The following is a 21,314-nucleotide window of genomic DNA, read 5'->3' on the forward strand; positions in this document are numbered from 1 at the left end:
AAGTGCAAGGTACACAATCTCTTATAAAATATATTTAAAAAAGATTTGAAACAAAATCCCTAAAAAGGTAGACCTAGGCCTCATTGTGGACGTGTAAGTTTTCAAGTCAGTTTTTCTCAAACAAATGATATTGCTCTTCATTGTCTTTATTTGACTCTGTATACATTTATTGGTGTGTTTTTATATACACTATGTATAAAGGTATGTGGACACCCCTTCAAGTTAGTACTGCATTTGAACAATTTCTAAGAAATCGGTCTGTTCAATGGTAAATTCCATTCTTGATATTTATTCCTTGATTCTTGAAGAATCTAACAAATAAATACTTCATGTGCTTACGTTTGCTTTAATGAATACATTTGATTATTGTTTACAAATAGGAATGTAAACAATGTAGCCTACAGTATCGCTTCTAGTATAACTATCATGACAAGATGTCATGGACTGTCAGTCCTTGCATCTAGAGCGCTGTCTATGAATTTATTGAAGAGTTACATTTCACTTGCCCCATATATCAGCTGTATACCAAAATACATTTCAATGTCAAACGTGTTGTAATGCAGATCTACCATTGATCAGTTTGGGGGGGGGGGCAGGTAGCCTAGTGGTTAGAGCATTGGATTAGTAATTGAAAAGTTGCAAGATCAAGTCCCTGAGCTGACAAGGTATAAGTCTGTCATTCTACAGGCAGTTAACCCACTGTTCCTAGGCTGTCATTGCAAATAAGAATTTGTTCTTAACTGACTTGCCTAGTTAAAAGAAAAGGTCCATATCAGGGATTTTCAGTCCTTGCATCTAGAGCTCTGTCTATGAAATTAGTAAGGCTACATTTCCCTAGTGATACTGAAACGCATATCTAACTGAAGTGGTGGGACTGCTGAAAAAACAATTCCATATTGTAAAAGACAGGTCATCATTTTAATACGTTTTTCAAAAATGTTATTTCATTTAATTTGGGAAGCGAATTTCCTGCATAGGTTGTCAGGACTCAGTACCCACATTATATAGTGTCCATCGACTGTGTGGAGGTCATTAAGATCAGCATTATCTAAAACCCCCTGTGCCTCCCTAGATATGTGCCAGGGGCTCTCAGAGCATTAGACTCTAGCTTTTTAATTATATGTTTGGTGTGGTAGAGTGACTACACTGGCGACCCTCAAGCAGTGACTCTGACAGACATGAATGTGTTGTTTTGTGTAGGCATGCAGGAACTCTGTGACAATCTGGAGAAGAAAAAAAACAGTTCATTAATCTGACTCCTGTGACCATCTGATCAGTGTGTACATTATTATATCTAGGTTTGTGACATATATACACATTACATTTTAGTAATTTGGCAGATGCCCTTATATCCTTTCAATTTAGATAGCTGGGTGAGACAACCACATATGACAGTCTTAGCAAGTACATTTTCCCTCAATAAAGTAGCTTACAGTAAAGTCAGCATTAGTAGGCCATAGTCTCACCCCAGCCCTTTAGGTATCTTACCTAAACAAACATGATTCTTCAACAAGAATTTAGGCTGTGTTATACAGGCAGCCCAATTCTGATCGTTGTCCAATTATTGGCAAAAGAGCAGATCTGATTGGTCAGAAGACCAATAAGTGAAGAAAATAAAACAGAATTGGGCAGCCTGTGTAAATGCAGCCACATTATAATGTCTAGCATGCCAGGCTACCTCGGGGCTAACTGGGCTGTAGCCTTAAATCGTTCACATTCACAGATTGTCACATCACCCTGTCTATGTTGCAGCCCAATCCTGATCTTTTCCCCAATTATTGGCAAAGGGGTTGATCTGATTGGTCACAAGACCAATTAGTGGAAAAATATCAGAATTAGGCTGCTTGTGTAAATTTGTGTGCGTTTCTCTGCCCAGGCGTTGCTGACGACTGACAGATCTTACAACGCCTGTGTAACGGATGTGAAACGGCTAGCTTAGTTAGCGGTGCGCTCTAAATAGCGTTTCAATCGGTGACGTCACTTGCTCTGAGACCTTGAAGTAGTAGTTTCCCTTGCTCTGCAAGGGCCGCGGCTTTTGTGGCGCGATGGGTAACGATGCTTCGTGGGTGACTGTTGTTGATGTGTGCAGAGAGTCCCTGGTTCGCGCCCGGGTATGGGCGAGGGGACGGTCTAAAGTTATGTTACACCTGGCTAGGCATTTTAAGCATCAGCCAATGTGTTATAGCAATCTGATGCCCGACTGCACAATCGATGATGTGGCAAACAACCATTGATTGATGCATACCAGGTCTGAGCAGGGGAACGCGACCACAGTCTTCATATGACTTGTGTACCCAAAACGTCACGATTGACATTCTATTAAATGTATAAACCCATGCAGTCATGTAGGCCTGCTCAGTAACAGGTTACTAATGATTTATAAATACAAACAACATATGTCTGTAACTTATAAAACCTTTAAATCGGCACCTACCCCCCCCCCCCCCTCCCCTTATAAACTATTATGTCACTCTAGCCATCCAATTTGTTTTCAAAAAAGAGCTGATGTGATTGGTCAAAGACCAATTAGTGGGAAAAAGATCAAAATTGGGGTGCCTGTGTTAGCATCCACTTATGTACAGGACATACCTTAAAGATGTTCCCGGAAGGGCAATCCTGTGAGTGTTAGTATGAAGGTTGTGTAATATACAGTACAGATATACAGTATAAAGTAGTGTGGGGGTTTGTGCTTTGTGCAGTACAGATATATAAAGTAGTGCAGAGGTCCCAGAGTCCTATGATTCCACCATAGTGGGTCAACTAACTCACACCAAGTGATGTTCTCTGGTTTGTAAGGAACGCCAGTGACTCTTGATCACCACCGTGTGGTAATTTAAAGAACTGCAGGGATGTTTGTCAGTTTGATATCAACGGATCCAACATTTAACAGAAATATAGTCCATAAGACTGAAGTTATGAATGTAATACAATTTATTGATATTAGACACTTTATCATTGCTTTTCATCATCAGTATTTGATCCAGTATATATTTAGTGTGCTTTATAGTCTTATTGATGGCTGCCATCAATAGCTGTGCTAGTTTCTCCAATAATAATCAACAGCACCATCAACAAAATCACACGATTTTGGGTGCGAGCACACATGCAGAGGGAATACATCATTACATTTCCAGGCCTTGTTTTCTACTTTGTTTACCGGGCTATCATCTAAAACCAATCATATCCTATTCCTGGTCTGACAAAGTTCTGTCTGAAATAGAAAGGTCCCATTTCTAGCGATAGATTTCTATAATTCAGTAAGTGTTCCAGCCATTGTTACCCGCATGGAGAAAGCCAACAGGTTGATTGTTTTTGTTATTTTCCATTTGACAGATCATTTGCTCAGAGAGAAAAGAGACAGAGGGAAAGAGAGAGGCACATGTAGAATCCCAAAATGAATGACTATGCGTGCAGTTGAACCCTATGGAGGGCAAATTGACTAATTGTTAATTATGGAAGGCTGATGAAAATTGCTCAAGTGTAAATGAAGGTGTCACATTGGAGAGGCACTGTAGTTCAGACACACCTACCCCCTTAGTGGACAATCAGCATTATTTTAAACTTGACAGGACACACTGGGCTGTTGAACAGGCAGCTATAGCGGACTTATTCACTGATTAATTACACTGCAGAGGTTGGAAATATTACAGGGGGAAATGAAATGAGAATGATCACTGCTATGGCGACAGGGCAGGGGTAATGTGGAGTCGGGAGCGGGATGAGCTACGGAAAGATAAGTAAAGCCAAAAAGGAGTGAGGGGGTAGAACTAACGGAAAGAGCATGATGATGGTAGAAGTTCAAAGAGGGCAAGGAAAACTACCTATGACTGGACAGTAGTATTGAAGTGGTATCAGCCAGGCCAGAAAAGTATAGTGGAGAGTTTGAAAAATATAGAGACAAAGTGGTAGAACTGTGTGACCGCACTGCAGTAGATGGGGATGCACAACCACAGTATTGTCCACTAACATCAATAAACTGAGGAGGATGCCGCCTACACTTCTGTGTGTGTCCCAAATGGAACCACATTCCCTACATAGTGCACTACTTTTGACCAAAGCTCTACAGGCACTAGTCAAAAGTAATGCACTATAGGGTGCCATTTGGGACAGACTACATCTCCCCTAAAGCATTCAAATATCTGAGACCTACCCACCATCTGAACTTCTTATGTCTAATTCCAATTTTCCTGCTGTAAGAAACATGGTAGACCCTCTACTAAATCATTGAGGTTGAGTGAACGAGTGTGCGCACTTCAGGGAGGGAGTAAAATGAATGGAATACGACTTTAGTGTCCTCCTGGTGCACAGTCCTAGTGTCCCTCTATCCCCGAGGCCTGGGGGCAAGTCTGGGGCAGGTGCAGGGCGATGTCCTTCAAACTGTCTCGCTCCTGTCTTATCTCCTGCAGGTCCTGTTCCAGGTGGGTCAGTTGGCTCTTCTGGTCCTGGGCAGCTGACCATAGGGTCTGGATCTTCACGTTCAGGGCAAGGCTCTCCACGCAGCCACGCAGAACACCCAACCGCACCACCGTCTCACTCAGGATACAGTCAAACTGCTCCAGCACCATGCTCCCATCTGAAAGACAGAAAACAGTATTTGAGATACTACATTGTACAGTCTATCAGGATTACAGTTATTGTGAAAAAGTAGACGGAGGGATGAATTTGTACTTTAGAACTAGGAGTGTTGAACAGGCCTAGTATTTAACTCTTGCCATCAGCAAGGCTCTGGTCTTGTGTGGTCACTGAGGTCTATGTGCTACCCTGTTGTGCCCACCCAACGATGGGGTTGGCCAGCGTTATGAGTGGACGTTTCTCCATCAGGATGGTGCCCACATCACCACTGACTCATTAACAGGGACACAGGAACTGTGGGAAACCATTTAGCCACCTGGTTTATGCATTAAATCAATACAACTGTTTCAATAAAACATTTGTAACAGTATCTGGTTTGCTAATTCTACTAGTAAACAGGATATCTGAATTCCTAGAGAGGTGCGTCAACAACATTCTTCCTTCAGCTGAGAAATCCATCTGGACCCATTTACTAACGACCATTCTGACATAGCATCACTGATCTGATGGAAGTCAGGTGTGAGTGATCAGTAGTGAGGAGGGCAGTAACATGTAGGCTTAGATGCTTCTGGTTGAGCTGACATGTTGGATTTGTTATTGCATGAAATTTAGTGTGTGTCCAAATTTGTACCCTATTCCCCATGTGCCCCAGCTAAAAGTAGTGCACTATTTAGGGAGTAGGGTGTCATTTGGGACAGCCCAGTAAACATCAGATTTGAACTTACCCATGTTACTGATGAGCTGGGTGAGTGTGAGTGAATAGGCCTCCAGCTGAAACTTAGCTGCCTGGATGTCCCCCTTCACACTGGTCAGAGACTCTACAGGCTGGAGATCACAGAGGGACAAATAGACAGGGACATATTGTAAAGAATACTCAGGGAGAAAAAGGTGTAGACTCACGCACAGAGCGCAGCAGGTGTTTATTTCGCAGAAGGCAGGAATCGTGGTCGCAGGCAATACACAGGTAGGCAAACAGGCAGGTGAATCAAAACTAGAACAGAAGGCTATAACTGGTTCTCACAAAAGAGCGAGGAAAAGGCTTAGTAGAGTCAAAACAAACAATACCTCACAAAGTCACAAACAGAATGAACTGAGCTAAATAAGGAGCTGATGAGACCAGGTGAGTAACTAACACAGGTGAAATCAGTGAACAAAAAGGAAAGACAGGGCTACGTTCAAGAACACAAAGAAACAGGGCTACGTTCAAGAACACAACGAAACAGAACACAAGGTTGACTAAGAAAATAAATACAGAACCTTACACATATGTACTGTACATATACAGAGCAGTTAAAAGTTTGGATACACCTACTCATATCAGGGTTTTTCTTTATTTTTACTATTTCTACATTGTATAAAAATAGTGAAGACATCAAAACTATGAAATAACACATATGGAATCATGTAGTAACCAAAAAAGTGTTTAACAAATCAAAATATATTTTGTATTTGAGATTCTTCAAAGTAGACACCCTTTGCCTTGATGACAGCTTTACACACTCTTGGCATTCTCTCAACCAGCTTCATGAGGTAGTCACCTGGAATGCATTTCAATGAACATGTGTGCCTTGTTAAAAGTTCATTTGTGGAATTTCTTTGCTTCTTAATGCGTTTGAGCCAATGTGTTGTGTTTTGACAAGGTAGGGGTGGTATATAGAAGACAGCCCTATTTGGTAAAAGACCAAGTCCATCTTATGGCAAGAACAGCTCAAATAAGCAAAGAGAAACGACAGTCTATCATTACTTTAAGACATGAAGGTCAGTCAATATGGAAGATTTTAAGAACTTCTTCAAGTGCAGTTGCAAAAACCATCAAGCGCCATGATGAAACTGGCTCTCATGAGGACCGCCACAGGAAAGGAAAACCCAGAGTTTCCTCTGCTGCAGTGGATAAGTTCATTAGAGTTAACTGCACCTCATATTGCAGGCCAAATAAATGTTTTACAGAGTTCAAGTAGCAGACACATCTCAACATCAACTGTTCAGATGAGACTGCGTGAATCAGGCCTTCATGGTCGAATTGCTGCAAAGAAACCACTACTAAAGGACACCAATAAGAATAAGAGACTTGCTTGGGCCAAGAAACACAAGCAATGGACATTAGACTGGTGGAAATCTGTCATTTGGTCTGATGAGTCCAAATTTGAGATTTTTGGTTCCAACCACCGTGTCTTTGTGAGACGCAGAGTAGGTGAACGGATGATCTCTGCATGTGTGGTTCCCACTATGAAGCATGGAGGAGGAGGAGGTGTGATGGTGCTTTGCTGGTGACACTGTCAGTGATTTGTTTAGAATTCACATTTAACCAGCATGGCTACCACAGCATTCTGCAGTGATGCGCCATCCCATCTGGTTTGCGCTTAGTGGGACTATCATTAGTTTTTCAACAGGACAATGACCCAACACACCTCCAGGCTGTGTAAGGGCTATTTGACCAAGAAGGAGAGTGATGGAGTGCTGCATAAGATGACCTGGCCTCTACAATCACCCGACCTCAATCCAATTGAGGTGGTTTAGGATGAGTTGAACCCCCAGGGTGAAGGAAAAGCAGCCAACAAGTGCCCAGCATATGTGGGAACTCCAAGACTGTTTGGAAAGCATTCCAGGTGAAGCTGGTTCAGAGAATGCCAAGAGTATGCAAATCTGTCATCAAGGCAAAGGGTGGCTACTTTGAAGAATTTGAAATATTTTGGGGTCACTATATGATTCCATATGTGTTATTTCATTGTTTTGATGTTTTCACTATTATTGTACAATGTAGAAAATAGTACAAATAAAGAAAAACCCTAGAATGAGTAGGTGTGTCCAAATCTTTGGCGGGTACTGCATATAGAGAGATACAGTGCCTTGCGAAAGTATTCGGCCCCCTTGAACTTTGCGACCTTTTGCCACATTTCAGGCTTCAAACATAAAGATATAAAACTGTATTTTTGTGTGAAGAATCAACAACAAGTGGGACACAATCATGAAGTGGAACGACATTTATTGGATATTTCAAACTTTTTTAACAAATCAAAAACTGAAAAATTGGGCGTGCAAAATTATTCAGCCCCCTTAAGTTAATACTTTGAAGCGCCACCTTTTGCTGCGATTACAGCTGTAAGTCGCTTGAGGTATGTCTCTATCAGTTTTGCACATCGAGAGACTGACATTTTTTCCCATTCCTCCTTGCAAAACAGCTCGAGCTCAGTGAGGTTGGATGGAGAGCATTTGTGAACAGCAGTTTTCAGTTCTTTCCACAGATTCTCGATTGGATTCAGGTTTGACTTGACTTTGACTTGGCCATTCTAACACCTGGATATGTTTATTTTTTAACCATTCCATTGTAGATTTTGCTTTATGTTTTGGATCATTGTCTTGTTGGAAGACAAATCTCCTTCCCAGTCTCAGGTCTTTTGCAGACTCCATCAGGTTTTCTTCCAGAATGGTCCTGTATTTGTCTCCATCCATCTTCCCATCAATTTGAACCATCTTCCCTGTCCCTGCTGAAGAAAAGCAGGCCCAAACCATGATGCTGCCACCACCATGTTTGACAGTGGGGATGGTGTGTTCAGCTGTGTTGCTTTTACGCCAAACATAACGTTTTGCATTGTTGCCAAAAAGTTCAATTTTGATTTTATCTGACCAGAGCACCTTCTTCCACATGTTTGGTGTGTCTCCCAGGTGGCTTGTGGCAAACTTTAAATGACACTTTTTATGGATATCTTTAAGAAATGGCTTTCTTCTTGCCACTCTTCCATAAAGGCCAGATTTGTGCAATATACAACTGATTGTTGTCCTATGGACAGAGTCTCCCACCTCAGCTGTAGATCTCTGCAGTTCATCCAGAGTGATCATGGGCCTCTTGGCTGCATCTCTGATCAGTCTTCTCCTTGTATGAGCTGAAAGTTTAGAAGGACGGCCAGGTCTTGGTAGATTTGCAGTGGTCTGATACTCCTTCCATTTCAATATTATCGCTTGCACAGTGCTCCTTGGGATGTTTAAAGCTTGGGAAATCTTTTTGTATCCAAATCCGGCTTTAAACTTCTTCACAACAGTATCTCGGACCTGCCTGGTGTGTTCCTTGTTCTTCATGATGCTCTCTGCGCTTTTAACGGACCTCTGAGACTATCACAGTGCAGGTGCATTTATACGGAGACTTGATTACACACAGGTGGATTGTATTTATCATCATTAGTCATTTAGGTCAACATTGGATCATTCAGAGATCCTCACTGAACTTCTGGAGAGAGTTTACTGCACTGAAAGTAAAGGGGCTGAATAATTTTGCACGCCCAATTTTTCAGTTTTTGATTTGTTAAAAAAGTTTGAAATATCCAATAAATGTCGTTCCACTTCATGATTGTGTCCCACTTGTTGTTGATTCTTCACAAAAAAATACAGTTTTATATCTTTATGTTTGAAGCCTGAAATGTGGCAAAAGGTAGCAAAGTTCAAGGGGGCCGAATACTTTCGCAAGGCACTGTAGATAGACGGCAACATTATAGCATACAATGTGGGGGCTGAATCCACCTTCAGATCCGCATGTGTAACTCTTCGTAACTTATAGATCAAAGTGTATTTGTCACTTGCACAGAATACCATGAAATGCTTACAAATGCTTACTTTCAAGGATTCATGGAGCAATGTCAGTTGTATATTTGTGTGAAAATTTGCCCATGCAAATCTCAAGCTAGGATTCAACCCTAAGTGATTGGATATAGTATTGTATTAAATACTCTTTCAGGTCCCAGATTATTGGTTGTGTAGTGGTTACATATGAGTTGAGTTGGGCTTGTACCTGGGCAGTTTGGTAAATTATTGGTTGTGCTGTGGTTACCTATACGTTGAGTTGGGCTTGTGCCTGGGCAGTGTGGTTGATTATTGGTTGTGTTGTGGTTACCTTTGCGTTGAGTTGAGCTTGTGCCTGGGCAGTGTGGTTCTCCAGCTCAGCCAGCTGCTGCATGGCTGTGTCCACAGAGGAGCTGAGCTGGGCAGACGCTGTCCTTGCATGCTTGGCCTTGGTCAGGGTGGCCTTGGCCTCCTGTGTTCAGAGAAAAACACAGACAAATTAATATGAAGGATACAGGATTCATAGGGGTGTGATGTGACTTATGTGAATGGAATTTAAACACACACACACGCACGCACGCACGCATGCACACACACACACACACACACACACACACACACACACACACACACACACACACACACACACACCCCTCGCCATACCCACTTTAGACAGGGAGTGTGCAGTGTGTTCTGCCTGTCCTGCAGTAGCGTTGGAGAGGGTAGCGTTATCCAGGGCAGGCCTCAGGACTCTCTCTGTCTGGTTCACCTTCTTATTGATGTCTTCTAAAACCTTCTCCCTCAGCAACGTCTCCTTCTTCAGAGCAGCCTTGGTCTGGACCTGCCTTCGAGGCCACTCTCTCTGCATGTCTAGGGTGGGGGATGGACACGGGCAAGGCAGGTTGGCCACTGACATGGTTAAAGAAGTGTGATAGCAACTGACAAAAAGTTTTTTATTCTATCCTATTCTATTTCACAATCCATGTACAAGTAACAAAGTAATGAGAAAATATGAGTTCAAGTTCCATTCAATTCTATTCCTTCCCTTACAAAAAAACCTGTGACAAACATCACGTGAACAAATGTCACGACACGTGTGAAGTTTCACATGAATGTAATTGGCAGGATAAGAAACCAGGTCTCCCATGGGAGAAGACAAAGTCTAGCCCATCTGACCAAGAGGGCCAACCCTCAAGTCTGCTACACTTTCAACTCTCTCTCTCTCTCTCTCTCTCTCTCTCTCTCTCTCGCTCCCTCCTCCTTAATTTTTTGTTTAAAACTGTTCAACTATTGTCTTTCTCTCTCTTTGAGTCAACTACTGACCACATTTTATGCACTGCAGCGCTAGCTAGCTGTAGCTTATGCTTTCAGTACTAGATTAATGATCTGATCCTTTGATTGGGTGGACAATATGTCAGTTCATGCTGCAAGAGCTCTGATAGGTTGGAGGATGTCCTCCGGAAGTTGTCTATGGAAGGGGGTGAGAACCCTGTGCCTCCTAGATTTCGTATTGAAGTCAATGTATCAGAAACTAGCTGTCCTCTGGCTTCACCACAGTGCTACCTTACTGAGTGGTGTTGAGGCTACTGTAGACCTACATAGCAAAACAATGTGTTTTAATAAATTATTTTGTGACGTGAATATATTTAGTATAGTTTTATCTAAAAAAGTATACTTTTTAATGTTTAAATATTCTTATTTTTATTAAATTCACTGGAGAGGATGGTCCTCCCCTTCCTCACCTAAGGAGCCTCCACTGGTAGATACATGTATGTATAGGGGTAACGTGCCTAGGCATCAGGATATATGATAAACAAAGTAGCAAAAGCATTTATGATGATTGTATGTGAGAGGATGTGCATGAGTGCGTAGGGCCCTGTGAGTGTGCATAGAAAGTGCAAAAATGTTAATAAAATACAACGGTCAATTTAGACAGCTATATAGCAGTCTTATGACTTGGGGATAGAAGCTGTCCAGGAGCCTGTTGGTGTCAGACTTGATGCACCGGTACCGCTTATCATGCTGATGCAGAAAGAACAGTCTATGGCTTGGGTGGCTGGAGTCTTCAACAATTTTCCAGGCCTTCCTTTCACACTGCCCTGGATGGCAAGGAGCTTGGCCCCAGTGATGCACTGGGCTGTCCGCACCAACCTCTGTAGCCCCATGTGATCGAGGGCGGTGCTATTGCCATACCAAGCAGTGATGCAGCCAGGCAATATGCTCTCAATGGTACAGCTGTACTTTTTGAGGATCTGAAGGCCCATGCCAAATCTTTTCAACCTCCTAAAGAAGAAGAGGCACTGCCGTACCTTCTTCACAACTGTACGCATGTGTGTGGACCATTTTAAGTCCTTATTGATTTGGACACAGAGGAACTTGAATCTCTTCGCCCGCTCCACTGCAGCCCCATTGATATGGATGGGGGCATGCTCGCCCCCCTTTTTCTTGGAGTACACGATCAGCTCCTTGGTCTTATTGAAGTTGAGGGAGAGGTTGTTGTTCCGGCACCACACTGCCTGGCCACTGACCTCCTCCCTGCAGGCTGTCTCGTCGTCGCCGGTGATCAGGCCTACCATCGTCGTGTCGTCAGCAAACTTGATGATGGTGTTAGAGTCCTGCATGGCAGTTGTGGGGGAACAGGGAGTACAGGAGGGGACAAAGCACACACCCCTGTGGGGTCCCTGTGTTTAGGTTCAGCGGGGCTGAGGTGATGTTGCCTATCCTCACCACCTGGGGTCGTCCAGTCAAGAAGTCCAGGATCCAGTTGCAGAGGGAGGTGTTCAGTCCCAGCATCCTAAGCTTGGTGACGAGCTTGGAGGGGACAATGGTGTTGAATGCTGGGCTGTAGTCAATAAACAGCATTCTCACGTAGGTATTCCTCTTACATGTACAGTTGAAGTCGGAAGTTTACATACACTTAGGTTGGAGTCATTAAAACTTGTTTTTCAAACACTACACAAATGTCTTGTTAGCAAACTATAGTTTTGGCAAGTCGGTTAGGACATCTACTTTCTGCATGACACAAGTAATTTTTCCAACAATTATTTACAGACAGATTATTTCACTTATAATTCACTGTATCACAATTCCAGTGGGTCAGAAGTTTACATACACTAAGTTGCCTTTAAACAGCTTGGAAAATTGAAGAATATGATGTCATGGCTATAGAAGCTTCTGATAGGCTAATTGACATAATTTGAGTCAATTGGAGGTGTACCTGTGGATGTATTTCAAGGCCTACCTTCAAACTCACTGCCTCTTTGCTTGACATCATAGGAAAATCAAAAGAAATCAGCCAAGACCTCAGAAAAAAAATCTCAACAAGTCTGGTTCATCCTTGGGAGCAATTTCCAAAGGTACCACATTCATCTGCACAAACAATAGTACGCAAGTATAAACACCATGCGACCACTCAGCCGTTATATCGCTCAGGAAGGAGACGTGTTCTGTCCCCTAGAGATGAACGTACTTTGGTGTGAAAAGTGAAAATCAATCCCAGAACAACAGCAAAGGACCTTGTGAAGATGCTGGAGGAAACAGGTACAAAGGTTTCTATATCCACAGTAAAACGAGTCCTATATCGACATAACCTGAAAGGCCGCTCAGCAAGGAAGAAGCCACTGCTCCAAAACCTTCATTAAAAAAGCCAGACTACGGTTTGCAACTGCACATGGGGACAAAGGTCGTACTTTTTGGAGAAATGTCCTCTGGTCTGATGAAACAAAAATAGAACTGTTTGGTCATAATGACCATCGTTATGTTAGAAGGAAAAAGGGGGAGGCTTGCAAGCCGAAGAACACCATCCCAACCGTGAAGCACGGGGGTGGCAGCATCATGTTGTGGCGGTGCTTTGCTGCAGAAGGGACTGGTGCACTTCACAAACTAGATGGCATCATGAAAAAATCAAATTGTGTGGATATATTGAAGCAAATGGGTATTCCAAATGGACAATGACCTCAAGCATACTTCCAAAGTTGTGGCAAAATGGCTTAAGGACAACAAAGTCAAGGTATTGGGGTGGCCATCACAAATCCCTGACCTCAATCCTATAGAATATTTGTGGTCAGAACTGAAAAAGTGTGTGCGAGCAAGGAGGCCTACAAACCTGATTCAGTTACACCAGCTCTGTCAGGAGGAATGGTCCAAAATTCACCCAACTTATTGTGGGAAGCTTGTGGAAGGCTACCCAAAATGTTTGACCCAAGTTAAACAATTTTAAAGGCAAAGCTACCAAATACTAATTGAGTGTATGTAAACTTCTGACCCACTAGGAATGTGATAAAATAAATAAAAGCTGAAATAAATAATTCTCTAGTATTATTCTGACATTTCACATTCTTAAAATAAAGTGCTGATCCTAACGGACCTAAAACATGTATTTTTTTACTAAGATTAAATGTCAGGAATTGTGAAAAACTGAGTTTAAATGTATTTGGCTCAGGTGTATGTAAACTTCCGACTTCAACTGTGCCTAGGTGGGTGAAGGTAGTGTGGAGAGAAATTGATATTGCGTCATCTATGGACCTGTTGTGGCGATATGCAAATTGGAGTGAGTCTGGGATGATGAGGCTAATTTCCTGCAATTCCATCCATTTTGCTATGGGGTTTTGTACTGTGTATTTTAATACTGTATTCTCAACATAGCTCATCCTAATATTTCTACTACCGTAAAATGCATTTTAGTTTCACTGTTTATATACAACACATATTTATTAATACTGTTACGGTGAGTGAATGAGGACCCAAAAGCGAATTAACTTAAACAGAGCTTCTTTAATTACCAAACATAGGTAGGCTCAGACGGACCGGCAGATTCCGACAGGACAAGACAAGGTTACAGCAAACATGACGACAGTCTGGTTCAGGCATGAAACACAACAAACAAGAATCCGACAAGGACAGGAACAAAAACAGAGAGAGATATAGGGGACTAATCAGAGGGAAAAGGGGAACAGGTGGGAGAAGGGGTGACGAGGTAGTCAAGAGGAGACAAGGAACAGCTGGGGGAAAGCGGGGGAGAAAAGGTAACCTAACAACGACCAGCAGAGGGAGACAGGGTGAAGGGAAAGGACAGAGACAAGACACAACATGACAGTACATGACAGTACCCCCCCACTCACCGAGCGCCTCCTGGCGCACTCGAGGAGGAAACCTGGCGGCAACGGAGGAAATCCTCGATCAGCGCACGGTCCAGCACGTCCCGAGAGGGAACCCAACTCCTCTCCTCAGGACCGTACCCCTCCCAATCTACGAGGTACTGGTGACCACGGCCCCGAGGACGCATGTCCAAAATTCTACGGACCCTGTAGATGGGTGCGCCCTCGACAAGGATGGGGGGGGGGGGGGGGGGAAGACGAGCGGGGGCGCGAAGGACGGGCTTGATGCAGGAGACATGGAAGACCGGGTGGACGCGACGAAGGTATCGCGGAAGAAGAAGTCGAACTGCGACAGGATTAATGACCCGAGAAATACGGAACGGACCAATGAACCGCGGGGTCAACTTGCGAGAAGCCGTCTTAAGGGGAAGGTTCTGAGTGGAGAGCCAAACTCTCTGACCGCGACAATATCTAGGACTCTTAGTTCTACGCTTATTAGCAGCCCTCACAGTCTGCGTCCTATAACGGCAAAGTGCAGACCTGACCCTCTTCCAGGTGCGCTCGCAACGTTGGACAAAAGCCTGAGCGGAGGGGACGCTGGACTCGGCGAACTGAGATGAGAACAGCGGAGGCTGGTACCCGAGGCTACTCTGAAAAGGAGATAGCCCGGTCGCAGACGAAGGAAGCGAGTTGTGGGCGTATTCTGCCCAGGGGAGCTGTTCTGACCAAGACGCAGGGTTGCGAAAAGAAAGACTGCGTAAGATGCGACCAATAGTCTGATTGGCCCGTTCTGCTTGACCGTTAGACTGGGGGTGAAAGCCGGAAGAGAGACTGACGGAAGCCCCAATCAAACGGCAAAACTCCCTCCAAAATTGAGACGTGAATTGCGGACCTCTGTCCGAAACGACGTCTGACGGAAGGCCATGAATTCTGAAAACATTCTCGATGATGATTTGTGCCGTCTCTTTAGCAGAAGGAAGCTTAGCAAGGGGAATGAAATGAGCCGCCTTAGAGAACCTATCGACAACCGTAAGAATAACAGTCTTCCCCGCTGACGAAGGCAGTCCGGTGACAAAATCTAAGGCGATGTGAGACCACGGTCGAGAGGGAATAGGAAGCGGCCTGAGACGGCCGGCAGGAGGAGAGTTACCGGACTTAGTCTGCGCGCAGACCGAACAAGCAGCCACGAAACGACGCGTGTCATGCTCCCGGGTGGGCCACCAAAAACGCTGGCGAATGGAAGCAAGCGTACCCCGAACGCCAGGGTGGCCGGCTAACTTGGCAGAGTGAGCCCACTGAAGAACGGCCAGACGAGTAGGAACGGGAACGAAAAGAAGGTTCCTAGGACAAGCGCGCGGCGACGGAGTGTGAGTGAGCGCTTGTTTTACCTGCCTCTCAATTCCCCAGACAGTCAACCCGACAACACGCCCCTCAGGGAGAATCCCCTCGGGGTCAGTGGAGGCTACTGAAGAACTGAAGAGACGAGACAAAGCATCAGGCTTGGTGTTCTTAGAGCCCGGACGATAAGAAATCACGAACTCGAAACGAGCGAAAAACAGCGCCCAACGCGCCTGACGCGCATTAAGTCGTTTGGCAGAACGGATGTACTCAAGGTTCCTATGGTCAGTCCAAACGACAAAAGGAACGGTCGCCCCCTCCAACCACTGTCGCCATTCGCCTAGGGCTAACCGGATGGCGAGCAGTTCGCGGTTACCCACATCATAGTTACGTTCCGACGGCGACAGGCGATGAGAAAAATACGCGCATGGGTGGACCTTGTCGTCAGAGAGGGAGCGCTGAGAAAGAATGGCTCCCACGCCCACCTCTGACGCGTCAACCTCGACAACGAACTGTCTAGAGACGTCAGGTGTAACAAGGATAGGAGCGGATGTAAAACGATTCTTGAGGAGATCAAAAGCTCCCTGGGCGGAAACGGACCACTTAAAGCACGTCTTGACAGAAGTAAGGGCTGTGAGAGGAGCTGCCACCTGACCGAAATTACGGATGAAACGACGATAGAAGTTCGCGAAGCCGAGAAAGCGCTGCAGCTCGACGCGTGACTTAGGGACGGGCCAATCAATGACAGCTTGGACCTTAGCGGGATCCATCTTAATGCCTTCAGCGGAAATAACAGAACCGAGAAATGTGACGGAGGAGGCATGAAAAGTGCACTTCTCAGCCTTCACAAAAAGACAATTCTCTAAAAGGCGCTGGAGGACACGTCGAACGTGCTGAACATGAATCTGGAGTGACGGTGAAAAAATCAGGATATCGTCAAGGTAAACGAAAACAAAGATGTTCAGCATGTCTCTCAGGACATCATTGACTAATGCCTGAAAGACAGCTGGAGCGTTAGCGAGGCCGAAAGGAAGAACCCGGTATTCAAAGTGCCCTAACGGAGTGTTAAACGCCGTCTTCCACTCGTCCCCCTCCCTGATGCGCACGAGATGGTAAGCGTTACGAAGGTCCAACTTAGTGAAAAACCTGGCTCCCTGCAGGATCTCGAAGGCTGAAGACATAAGAGGAAGCGGATAACGATTCTTCACTGTTATGTCATTCAGCCCTCGATAATCTATGCAGGGGCGCAGAGACCCGTCCTTCTTCTTGACAAAAAAAAAACCCCGCTCCGGCGGGAGAGGAGGAGGGGACTATGGTACCGGCGTCAAGAGCTACAGACAAATAATCTTCGAGAGCCTTACGTTCGGGAGCCGACAGAGAGTATAGTCTACCCCGGGGGGGGGTGGTTCCCGGAAGGAGATCAATACTACAATCATACGACCGGTGTGGAGGGAGAGAGGTGGCCCTGGACCGACTGAACACCGTGCGCAGATCGTGATATTCCTCCGGCACCCCTGTCAAATCACCAGGCTCCTCCTGTGAAGAAGAGACAGAGGAAACAGGAGGGATAGCAGACATTAAACATTTCACATGACAAGAGACGTTCCAGGAGAGGATAGAATTACTAGACCAATTAATGGAAGGATTATGACAAACTAGCCAGGGATGGCCCAAAACAACAGGTGTAAAAGGTGAACGAAAAATTAAAAAAGAAATGGTTTCACTATGATTACCAGAAACAGTGAGGGTTAAAGGTAGCGTCTCACGCTGAATCCTGGGGAGAGGACTACCATCCAGGGCGAACAAGGCCGTGGGCTCCTTTAACTGTCTGAGAGGAATGTCATGTTCCCGAGCCCAGGTCTCGTCCATAAAACAGCCCTCCGCCCCAGAGTCTATTAAGGCACTGCAGGAAGCTGATGAACCGGTCCAGCGTAGATGGACCGACAAGGTAGTGCAGGATCTTGAAGGAGAGACAGGAGTAGTAGCGCTCACCAGTAGCCCTCCGCTTACTGACGAGCTCTGGCCTTTTACTGGACATGAAGTGACAAAATGACCAGCGGAACCGCAATAGAGACAGAGGCGGTTGGTGATTCTCCGTTCCCTCTCCTTAGTCGAGATGCGGATACCTCCCAGCTGCATGGGCTCAGCACCCGAGCCGGCAGAGGAAGATGGTAGTGATGCGGAGAGGGGGGCGACGGAGAGCGCGAGCTCCTTTCCACGAGCTCGGTGACGAAGATCAACCCGTCGCTCAATGCGAATAGCGAGTTCAATCAAGGAATCCACGCTGGAAGGAACCTCCCGGGAGAGAATCTCATCCTTTACCTCTGCGCGGAGACCCTCCAGAAGACGAGCGAGCAAGGCCGGCTCGTTCCAGCCACTGGAGACAGCAAGAGTGCGAAACTCAATAGAGTAGTCTGTTATGGATCGATTGCCTTGACATAGGGAAGACAGGGCCCTGGAAGCCTCCTCCCCAAAAACAGATCGATCAAAAACCCGTATCATCTCCTCCTTAAAGTCCTGATACTGGTTAGTACACTCAGCCCTTGCCTCCCAGATTGCCGTGCCCCACTCACGAGCCCGTCCAATAAGGAGAGATATGACGTAGGCGACACGAGCAGTGCTCCTGGAGTAAGTGTTGGGCTGGAGAGAAAACACAATATCACACTGGGTGAGGAACGAGCGGCATTCAGTGGGCTCCCCAGAGTAACACGGCGGGTTATTGATTCTGGGCTCCGGAGATTCGAAAGCCCTGGAAGTGGCCGGTGGATCGAGGCGGAGATGGTGAACCTGTTCTGTGAGGTTGGAGACTTGGGTGGCCAGGGTCTCAACGGCATGTCGAGCAGCAGACACTTCCTGCTCGTGTCTGCCTAGCATCGCTCCCTGGATCCCGACGGCTGAGTGGAGAGGATCCGAAGTCGCTGGGTCCATTCTTGGTCGGATTCTTCTGTTACGGTGAGTGAATGAGGACCCAAAAGCGAATTAACTTAAACAGAGCTTCTTTAATTACCAAACATAGGTAGGCTCAGACGGACCGGCAGATTCCGACAGGACAAGACAAGGTTACAGCAAACATGACGACAGTCTGGTTCAGGCATGAAACACAACAAACAAGAATCCGACAAGGACAGGAACAAAAACAGAGAGAGATATAGGGGACTAATCAGAGGGAAAAGGGGAACAGGTGGGAGAAGGGGTGACGAGGTAGTCAAGAGGAGACAAGGAACAGCTGGGGGAAAGCGGGGGAGAAAAGGTAACCTAACAACGACCAGCAGAGGGAGACAGGGTGAAGGGAAAGGACAGAGACAAGACACAACATGACAGTACATGACAAATACAGTGCATTTGGAAAGTATTCAGACCCGTTGACCTTTTCCACATTTTGCCTTATTCTAAATTCACCCTCATCAATCTACACACAATAACCCATAATGACAAAGCAAAATCAGGTTTTAGAAATGTTTGCAAATGTATAAAAAATTAAAACTTAAATATTATATTGACATAAGTATTCAGACCCTTTACTCAATACTTAGTTGAAGCACCTACAGTGCCTTGCAAAAATATTCACCCCCCTTGGCCTTTTTCCTATTTTGTTTCATTACAACCTGTAATTGAAATTGATTTTTATTTGAATTTCATGTAATGGACATACACAAAATATTCAAAATTGGTGAAGTTAAATTAAATAAAAAAAATAGTAACAAATGACTTAAAAATGAATATATATATATAAAAAAATAAAATAATGGAAAAGTGGTGCGTGCATATGTATTCAACCCCTTTGCTATGAAGCCCCTAAATAAGATCTGGTGCAACCAATTACCTTCAGAAGTCACATAATTACTTAAATAAACTCCACATGTGTGCAATATAAGTGTCACATGATCTGTCACATGATCTCAGTATACAGTATATACACATGTTCTGAAAAGCCTCAGAGTCTGCCACACCACTGAGCAAGGGGCACCACCAAGCAAGCGACACTATGAAGACCAAGGAGCTCTCCAAACAGGTCAGGGACAAAGGTGTGGAAAAGTACAGATCAGGGTTGGGAAACAAAAAAATATCTGAAACTTTGAACAACCCACAGAGCACCATTAAGTCCATTATTTATTTTTTTCAATAATTTGGCACCACAACAAACCTGCCAATAGAGGGCTGCCCACCAAAACTCACAGACCAGGCAAGGAGGGCATTAATCAGAGAAGCAACAAAGAGACCAAAGATAACCCTGAAGGAGCTGCAAAGCTCCATAGCGGAGATTGGAGTATCTGTCCATAGGACCACTTTAAGCTGTACACTCCACAGAGCTGGGTGTACGGAAGAGTGGCCAGAAAAAAGCCATTGCTTAAAGAAAATAATAAGCAAACAGGTTTGTTGTTCGCCAAAAGGCATATGGAAGAAGGGATTCTGGTCAGATGAGACTAAAATAGCTATGCATGTTGAAGTTTTCAGTTTTTTGTCATATTTCTTGTTTGTTTCACAATAGAAAATATTTTGGGAGTCAGGTTGTGTAAATCAAAAGATACAACCCCCCCCCAAAAAATCTATTTTAATTCCAGGTTGTAAGACAACAAAATAGGAAAAATGCCAAGGGGGTGAATACTTTCACAACCCACTGTATGGCAGCGATTACAGCCTCACTTCTTTTTGGGTATGACGCTACAAGCTTGGCACACCTGTATTTGGGGAGTTTCTCCCATTCTTCTCTGCATATCCTCTCAAGCTCTATGAGGTTGGATGGGGAGCGTCGCTGCACAGCTATTTTCAGGTCTTTCCAGAGATATTCGATCAGGTTCAAGTCAATTCAGAGAATTGTCTCAAAGCCACTCTTGCATTGTCTTGGCTGTGTACTTAGGGTCATTGTCCTGTTGGAAGGTGAACCTTCACCCCAGTCTGAGGTCCTGTTCGCTCTGGAGCAGGTTTTCATTAAGGATCTCTCTGTACTTTGCTCCGTTCATCTTTCCTGCAATCCTGAGTAGTCTCCCAATCCCTGCCGCTAAAAAACATCCCCACAGCATGATGCTGCCACCACCATGCTTCAACGTAGGGACGGTGCCAGGTTTCCTGCAGACGTGACGCTTGGCGTTCAGGCCAAAGACTAAAATCTTGGTTTCATCAGACCAGAGCATTTTGTCTCTCAAGGTCTGAGAGTCCTTTAGGTGCCTTTTAGCAAACTACAAGCGGAGTTTGCCAAAAGTCACCTCCCTGACCAAGGCCCCTTTCCCCCCGATTGCTCAGTTTGGCCAGGCGGCCAGCTCTTGGAAAAGTCTTGGTGCTTCCAAACTTCTTCTATTTAAGAATGATGGATGCCACTGTGTTCTTGGGGACCTTCAATTCTGCAGACAGTTTTTGGTGCCCTTCCACAGATCTGTGCCTCGACACAATACTGTCTTGGAGCTCTACGGACAATTCCTTCGACCTCGTGGCTTGGTTTTTGCTCTGACATACACTGTCAACTGTGGGACCTTATATAGACAGGTGTGTGCCTTTCCAAATCATGTCCAATCAATTGAATTTAGCCCAGGTGGCCTTCAATCAAGTTGTAGAAACATCTCAAGGATGATTAATGGAAACAGGATGCAGCTGAGCTAAATTTCAAGGGTCTGAATACTTATGTAAACAAGCTATTTCTGTTTTCTATTTTTTTTTTGCAAAAAAAATGAAAAACCTGTTTTCACTTTGTCATTATTGTGTGTAGATTTATTTGTGTACTTGTTTGACATTTTACTGCATTGTTAAGAGTCAGTAACATAA

The 21,314-nt window shown here is 44.8% G+C and overlaps 1 protein-coding gene across 1 annotated transcript in view; it reads right to left on the bottom strand.

Annotated features, from left to right (window-relative positions):
- Positions 1 to 2,913: 2,913 nt before the first annotated feature.
- The window catches only part of LOC110523381 (laminin subunit gamma-3), a 204,510-nt gene continuing 186,109 nt past the window's right edge, over positions 2,914 to 21,314 (bottom strand). The window contains exons 25-28 of the mRNA XM_036977011.1: positions 9,791 to 9,993; positions 9,455 to 9,595; positions 5,298 to 5,397; positions 2,914 to 4,573 (exon numbers count right to left, since the gene is read on the bottom strand). Coding sequence (XP_036832906.1) covers positions 4,311 to 4,573; positions 5,298 to 5,397; positions 9,455 to 9,595; positions 9,791 to 9,993 — 707 coding nt within the window. The 3' untranslated portion in view covers positions 2,914 to 4,310. The remainder of the gene's footprint in view (positions 4,574 to 5,297; positions 5,398 to 9,454; positions 9,596 to 9,790; positions 9,994 to 21,314) is intronic.

Source organism: Oncorhynchus mykiss, chromosome 5 (genome assembly GCF_013265735.2).
Source record: "Oncorhynchus mykiss isolate Arlee chromosome 5, USDA_OmykA_1.1, whole genome shotgun sequence".
NCBI classification, from domain to species: domain Eukaryota; kingdom Metazoa; phylum Chordata; class Actinopteri; order Salmoniformes; family Salmonidae; genus Oncorhynchus; species Oncorhynchus mykiss.